The sequence below is a fragment of the Pelecanus crispus genome, chromosome 5, assembly GCF_030463565.1.
Source record: "Pelecanus crispus isolate bPelCri1 chromosome 5, bPelCri1.pri, whole genome shotgun sequence".
Lineage (NCBI taxonomy): Eukaryota > Metazoa > Chordata > Aves > Pelecaniformes > Pelecanidae > Pelecanus > Pelecanus crispus.
The window spans coordinates 79,436,490-79,444,630 of NC_134647.1; the positions used below are offsets into that span (position 1 = coordinate 79,436,490).

General features: G+C 37.9%; 1 protein-coding gene across 1 annotated transcript; it reads left to right on the top strand.

Moving 5' to 3' along the window:
• Window positions 1–262: 262 nt before the first annotated feature.
• Window positions 263–8,064, top strand: C5H1orf146 (chromosome 5 C1orf146 homolog). The gene is made up of 5 exons (XM_009483165.1): window positions 263–331; window positions 2,296–2,389; window positions 3,510–3,678; window positions 6,488–6,566; window positions 7,945–8,064. Exons 1-5 carry the CDS (start codon window positions 263–265, stop codon window positions 8,062–8,064), a joined length of 531 nt encoding a protein of 176 aa, XP_009481440.1.
• Window positions 8,065–8,141: the final 77 nt, after the last annotated feature.

The window sequence follows — 8,141 nt, forward strand, 5'->3', positions numbered from 1 at the left end:
AAGCCCTCCCAGATGCAGAGTCTATAAAGCCATTTAGGCATCTAATTGCCATCTTAAATTAGTTCAGTGGTAGTGGGCACCTGTATACTATTTGGAGAATTGGGTAGTGCTCTGGTTTTTAATCAGATCTTTAATGGATCTGTGTGCCTTGAACAGTTCACCTCTTTAATTGGCAGGTAATATTTGTCATCTTTCTTTTTCCAAGCTTTTCAGAAGGTGGCAGCTGAGATTTCACTGCAGAGCCATTAAACTCTTGAAAAAAATGACAGAAAGTGGTGGGCAGGAACAGTCAAGATGGATAACAACAGTTATTATGAGTACAGCTCTGCAGGTACAATAGCACATGTCAAGAGCAGCATGTGACTCACTAAAAAATGCTGAAAGAAGCATTTCCTACATTCTATGTGGAAATACTTTATGCAATGTCAATGACTATAGATTTTTGAGGATAAAACAGCGACATTAGTCTGAAGTTGTTTCTGCTATAGTACTGGTTCTTTTTTTGCGTGTGTGTTTTTTCTTCTGGCTACTTCTGTACCTATTTAGTATTCTTGCCGCCTGCTATTCTGAGTTACACTGCTTTAGGATTGTCCTCCTGACTCATCATTTTTGCACTGCGCTGATGCTGCTTTCAATTAGCATTATGAATAATTCCATCAGAAATGTTTTTAATTTTCTGAATTTCTCCCTAAATACTTCATCTTCTACTATACAGTGTCAACACTGGGGTAGATTATTACTCAGTAAGTGTGCAATTCAGTTTAAAATAGCGAGGCTGATAGATACTGATGTATATTTGTAGGCATTGACATCAGAAGCCTGGACTGTGTTCCTCAGTAAAGTGAAAGGGTATGTCAAGGAGCTGGTAATTAGTTCCTGCAGCTGAGACCAATTTCATGCCAGCTGGAGAGAATTTAGAGGCAAGGGAGCTTTAATTCACAAGCAAGGATATCTTATGCCAGCTTGGCTGACAAGGTTATCACCTCATCTCTGCTGTATGAATGGGCAAACGGTGTTGAAGTAATTCCTGAATCACCTCAGTTTAAAGCCTGTTCTTATTTGCCTGTTTGTCTTGGAATGATAGCCTGCAAACTGTTCCAGTTTGGGGAGCTGCTTCAAGAGCAACTTAATCTGTAATACGATGAGAGGTTTTGGAGGGCAGTGATCTCATGAGCTATATCAGCATAACTCACTCCTATTAATAAGAGCCTCAGCTCTACTCAAAACTACTGCTGTCGGTAAGGCCTCCCAGTGAGCAGAGATATGGAAACAGCTGAATACAAATCTAAGACGGCTTTTCCTTTCCAAAGGCATTGCTTTGTATAAATTTCGGTTATGAGCTTTCTCTTTTCCCTGTGCAGCTATCTTTTTTCTTAGAGCTGTTACTTATATTTGTGCATTAAATAATTCACTGTCAGCAGTGGCTTTGAAGCAGAGAGTTTTTCCAAAACTGTAGTTATACCTTATAAGCAGCTGTCATTGAGTCATTTCCAGACCAATTGAAAGCATAACATTTCTGGTTACTGTCTCCTTCAGGGTTCACTTGCTAGCCTGACTTTATTTTGTACTCCTCCACTAAATCATGACACCTCCCTGTATAGGCAGATTGGCTATGTTTTAAATGGGTAGGTTAAAGAACATGCTGTTAAAAAAAGGATTCAGTGATTTAATTTTTAAAATGCATGTGTGTGAGCAGCTTCTGTAGAACATACTGCAGAAATGGGTTTTTTTCAGGCTGAAAAATATATCCCAACCCACTCTATTCTGTAGATGATTATGCTGCGTAGTGCCATGTTCTATTTTTCCTGAGTGGATTGCATTCTGTCAAAAAGCTTTGAAGAAAATCACGTCCCATACAGATTTTCTGAACTATCTTCCAAATTAAATGCTGATGTTGGTGAAAATAATGCAGTCTAATTAACCGGAGTCACAGAAACACACTACTGTATGTTCCTCGCTTCTGCAAATCCTCCTTTATCACATTTTACAAAAATAGACTGTAAAATGCGTGAGCTTCTTTATGTATTATGCAAGAGTTTCCTGTGGCAAACTGAATGTATGCATACCAAATTGTCATTCAATGTCGGATAACTTCCAATGCAAATATTTCAAAATTTCATTAACTGAAAGAGTTTAATTAACATTTTACTACTTTTTTATTGCAAGTGGAATAAAAAATATTTTTTAAACAACAATGTAAAAGTTCTATCTATAATGGTTCAGACTGCTTTAAGAATATTTCTAACTTGTTGGCTGCAAACATATTTTTAAAATAACCTTTTAAAATTTATTTAGAATCATGAAATTTCTACAATTCTACAGAGGCAACAACACCGAGTTCGATATTCAGAATCGGTGGAAATTGGATCCGTGATTTTTTCTCTTTCTGGTACAGTATTTTGAAGTTTACATTTCTAAACTCATAAGCTCTAATGAGGTACGAGATCAGGCCCTGTTGTAGGCTACGCTAAACTGAATAAAAGCTGCCTTGTTGGAACGTCATGCAATAGTGGAAGGAGCTGTGCTGTGGTTGCACATAAATCAGAGGATGGAGTGGAGAACTTTGAGGATGAAACATTTTCATTGGATTTTACTGTTTTGGGGTGTGTTGTAGAACAGCTACATTAGATTTGGTGATCATCAGCCGAACTGTTCAGTAAATTCTTGTTATAACTGAGCAAACACATGGAGTGCCACTAACATATAAGGCAGCATATTTTTAGTATTCATGGCTGTAAACACAAGAGAGAACCAAGACCTGGTTGGCTTTCATCTTCCAAGCTGAGTTTGCAGACCTGGTGTTAGCAGAGGGGTTAGGGAAAGGATTTGCTGAGCGGGTTTCATCAGGAAATCACTGAAACTGCAAGCATGAAATATCTATCCTTCCTTTTTAGAGCAGATGATGCTTTAGACAGGTAGATGAGATCCTTCAACCTGAAGCTTTCCTGAACTATAAGGATTAACAAAGCACACATTGGCCTAGGCTTTTGTATCCTCAGTTGTTCAGCCTCCTAAACTTCAGCCTTCTTAACTTCCCCTTCCAGAATAACTTAATTGACAGGGTTATAATTTCATTTTTCATGGTAGACAGTTTAGCTTAGTTTTAAGATGCTACAGGTGTGTTTGTTTATCTCATTTAGAAACAGGACTTGTCGAGCTCTAAAGTCAGTCTTTGCATTTGCCCTAAATTTATTCCATTATAGCAGTTACTTGTTCCTGAAGCGTGTGCTTTCAAAGGCGTTCAGATGTTTGTACTTTGAGTGGATTGAACAGTTGGGTTTTTTGATGTTATGGTCAAAAATAACCTTGGAGTTATTTGTAGTTTTAGCTTAAAAATACTAGTCATTCCTGGCCACATCTCATGATTGCATTTCACTGTCAAGATGTGTAAATTCATTCATGTGTTTTGTTCCATAATGTTTGAATAAGAATTCTGCTTCCTGGTTTGTGGTGAGAACTTAACCACGTTACTGCCACGACGTATACTTTTATATGCATTTCTTCAATAGGTGTTGCATTTATACTGGTAGACACTCAAGACTTGCTTATGACAGGGGAGGAACAGTTTTTCAAAAGAATTCAGAAGTTCATAAACATTCATCGGAACAGTTTTTTGGTTTTGTCAGCTGCTCTTCATGGACCAGAAGAATGGAATGTCATGTTTAGGATTCAGAGAAGGTATGATTTCAACATCAAACCAAAATTTTTATTGCTAGGAAGACATGAAATAGTCCTAGATTTGGGAATGTTGTTTTAGGAATTATTTTCAGGAATATGAATTTTATTTTGCTAATGCGCTGGAAAATTATTTAAAGCATAGGTTTATTAATGGCAAATGAAAAGAATACTAAGTGAATCAGTCTGACGTGTCAGAGGTAAGAAAAGGGGATGTTCCTCAAAACAGCAAATAACATCCCTTTCCATCACTTTAGGGCTATGTCATATAATTCTTTTTCAACTTTCCTCCTGAACTGGAAAATTAGGCAATTTTCTTAGTTCCATCAGCATCTTTTCACAGTCATTTCCAAAACAGAACAGGCAAGTTCCCTTCATGAGAAGAGGCTTTATTGTAAAGTACGGATTCTTTACCAGCTTTTAAAATCTGTTTACTTGGAACAGTGTCTGTTATACAGAGCTAGAACAATTGAAATAATGTTATTTTATGGTAGAAGTATAAAACCGGACGTTAAAACTTTATCTGTGATTTCTAATGAAGCCTGAAAAAACGTGCATGTTTCAGGACATACCTGCTGACAGCAGTTAGCAGATTAAGCTCCAACTATTTTCTGGTAGGAGCGCTAGGCCTACTGCAGTTGATTTTCACTCTTGAGATCAAAGAAGGGACTATTCTAATGGAGCCTTTGATCTTTACCTCTTTGAAACTAGCACCAGCTTCGTTAAATCCTGGGCACGCTGCCAAATGCTGATGAGTAGCAGAGTGTATGGGATGAAATGTAGGAAATCTATTACCCGTTTGTGAAAATTCCATAAATTTTCATGAGAGGTCTTAGAAGCTCTGCCACCATTCAGCGAGAATGTGTTATTCAGCTGACGGCAATGCTAATTCTCAGTCTACTTTGTGGTTATGTACCACAGATTTTGTGCACGTGTTGATCGCTAACAAATGGGATGTTTTGAAACTATATTCCATTTGGCAAGTCAGTAATTTTATTAAAATCATTGTTTTGTCATTGCAGGCCATACCAAATTGATGTTGACAAGGCACAATTATATTTTTAGATGCATGTGCTTTGTTACTACCTGGCAGCTTGGAGTTCTGCTCTTGTGTCTAAATTGCTGACTGAGCTTTTGCATCGGTGGGGTGGAAACTTGTGCCGTATTCTCTCAAATACAAGTCACCTATTGGATTTGTTAAAAAACAAAGTCCTCTGGTATTTTCAGGTCTTCCTGTATTACTGTTTCTTTCTGCTTATCTATGGTTTTGTTGCAATTGGGAAGGATTTGTTGTTGTTGTTGTTATTAACAACAACAACAACATGGGATTGTTCACCATGAACACTTTACATAGGGTTGTGTATACCATGGGGAAAGGAGGAGAAAAGCAATCTTTATCATCACAGCTCAAGTGGGCATTCCACAAATATTCTCGGTGAATCTGTATGTTAATTTTTAAACACCTTGGAGCAAAGACCAGGCTTGCTTTCTCTGGGCCAATATTGGGCCCACTGATCAAATGAATCAAATACAAACTAAATTTAGACCTGCCGTAATTGGAAGCGAGACCATTGTTGCAGTGGGTTTTCATGGATCCAGGTAAGCACATGTAACCGTTTGTTGCACTTCGTTCATTCATGCTTTGCTTAGCCCTTGCTAGTATTAGCAAAGTTGCATCTCTTTATTTCCCTAATCCTCAGATGTAAATCAAACCAGTTGCTACATCAGATCTTAGCAAAACTCAAGAGTGACCCAAGTAGCTACTCGTAGGGAAGGACGCTGCCTATAAGATTTATTTTTGCTGATTAGAAGAACGGGCAGCCAAGTTCAGATCAGCTCTCTAGCCAGCACGGCTCTTAAGGAGGCCAAGCCACCCAGCAGCTTGCAGGAAAGAGCAGGTGGTAGTCACAAGGGGAGGTCACAGGGAGTAGGCCAGCGAGCAGCTGAGCACTTTGTTTGGATTAAATTTAAGATTATTTAAAATTCCTCATTCTTTGTTGTTCAGTCCCCATCACGTTTTAGCTCCACAGCAGAAAACGGCAGCAAGGCTAATGTTATCGTTGTTACAACACACTTAAGGTGCAAGTCTTAAGAAGAGGCTCTGTGCTCGCCTAAGCTTTGATCTCTCCCTCTTCCATGACTGCACTGAATGGCAGCTGATGCTCGTATTGTAAATCTTCAGATTCCATTCTCAAGAATGAATGCGTATGAGTAACATTATTTATAGAAAGAGAATGAATTTTAGGTTAAATTGTTTGAATGAACACGTCTTTACATGAAATTTGTAGCAGAACTATCCCATTATCTTAATCGCATCCGCTGTACAGATTGCTATATTTAGATAGTACACTACAAGGATTTAGTTCAAATTCCGAAGTATTTTTAGCACGGTCTTTTAGATACTCTCCTGTGTTCTTCCAAAGCCATTAAAAAAACCCCTAAACTTTTTTTTTTTTTTTTACCGGCACTGAGAACGGAGGGTCTTCAACAGTATGTTAGAAGAGGGTTTAGTTCTCTCCGAACATAGACATGCTTAAGAAGCGTTGATTGACTGATTGTCAGAGAGCCCTACAAAAAGAAATGAGCCCTTCCAAATGCCACCTAAGCAAGTGGTTCAGCAAGGGGCCAGATGGCTGTACAGACAGCATGAGCTCTCCAGTTGCCTTTCGAGATAAAAGCGATCTCCTAGGCACGTGTGGTAAAGGCACAGTAAGCAGGTCTGTACATCATGTGGGAATGCTTCTTGAGTTTTATGGCATAACAAATGTGCATTCTAGAAGTAACCTTGACCTTAATTTATTTTGATGTGCAGATTTCTGGGCAGTAATTTACGTATAATACCAGCTCATAATGCTGCTGAAACTGTTAAGTTAATGCTGACTATAGCTAAGGTAAGTCTGGCTGCATATACTTAAAAATATTACTTCTTCAGAAGTATATTAGCCAGGAAAAGCCAAAAACTAGAAAATACTTTTTTTTTTTTTCTTAGTGGAACGTTTTGGGTCGCATTGACCACAATCCATGTAACGCATTGAGGTAGGACTGTTACTCTCATGCTTTAGCTGAGCCTTTAAACTACTGTTAAAGGTAATTTTAAAAGCTCTTAATAGCATCTATGAAGACAAATTAGATATTTAAGAGCTAATTTGGCTCTTAAGTTAGGATGTCTTCATTTCATTTACTAGTGCAGAACCAGCAAGAGATGTAAACATGTGATGACTTCAAGTCAAAATGCCAATCTGAAAACTCTAGGTACTTGTGGATTTTTAATGATGCACATATACTAGTATATTATTTTTACAGCTTCATGAGTGTAATTTATTTGGGTATCTGCAACATATCCCGTATGCATCAACACGTTAGTAATTAAATCTATTTACTGAACCTCTTTAAGGAACATTTTTCCATGAAAATTCTAACTTAGATACTAACTGTAACAGTACTAGCAGCATTCCATGTACCAAAAATAAAGAGCAGGTTGAATGACATGTTAGGAATCAAATACGAATTGACTTTTTATCCTTTCCTGAAGTGGGCATCGCAAAAATAGTAAGTATTAACCTATTCAGAGCATCAGCATTTTAAAGTGTGTAAGCTACGTCTCACTCTATGGCACAAGTTGTTAAATACTTATTAGAATGTTGAGCATTGTACTTAAAACTTTTTATGGAATCTACTAATGTCTGGCCTGCTGTCTTAATACAGCATTAACCTAAAAGCTTTCAAGGTCAATGCTGATCCTATAAACTTGAATTTGCTTTTCCACTTGTTGGGAATGTTTACACCAAACTGCAACAAGAGAGCCTCATGAGAAGCGACGACAGTATATACCACCCATCCGTCGGTTGCCATTACATTATTTCTTACCGATGCAGGGCAAAGCCAGTTTAATGAGCTCATCTTTTGCCAGAGAATCCCTAACTGGCATAGGGCCTCAAAAATTACCTTTTTTGCCCCAGGTTAATGGACCAAGGGAGCAATACCATCCAACTAATCCCGAGCTACCATACCCAGCTCCCGTTGAAATACACTCCAGATAATCACGTGCAATGCTGACAGAACTGGTTATTTTAGGACTGGTCTTGCACCTAAAGGGATACAGCAGATCACCTCTGTGTACATCGCTCCTGAATATCGACTTCAGAAAACAGGATTCAAATTTCACTGCTGAATAATTTTACATTTGTACTATCTGAAAAATATGATGTTGAATATTCTGTTACCTAAGAGTTACTGTGTCCTGCTCACAGTGTTTTTCTTGCCTCTAAGGTAACTTCCAAGCCGCAAGCAGATGACATTCGTTACAAAATGGCAATGATAAAAGCCCAAATAATGGAAAACAGTCCAGTTTGGAAGATGCATCAGGAGTACCAGTTGCATTGTAATTAATTTAGTATTTGGGGGTTTTATTCATAAATAGAGTGGCTACATTTTAAACAAAATATAGAATGTTCTTTAAAATAGTT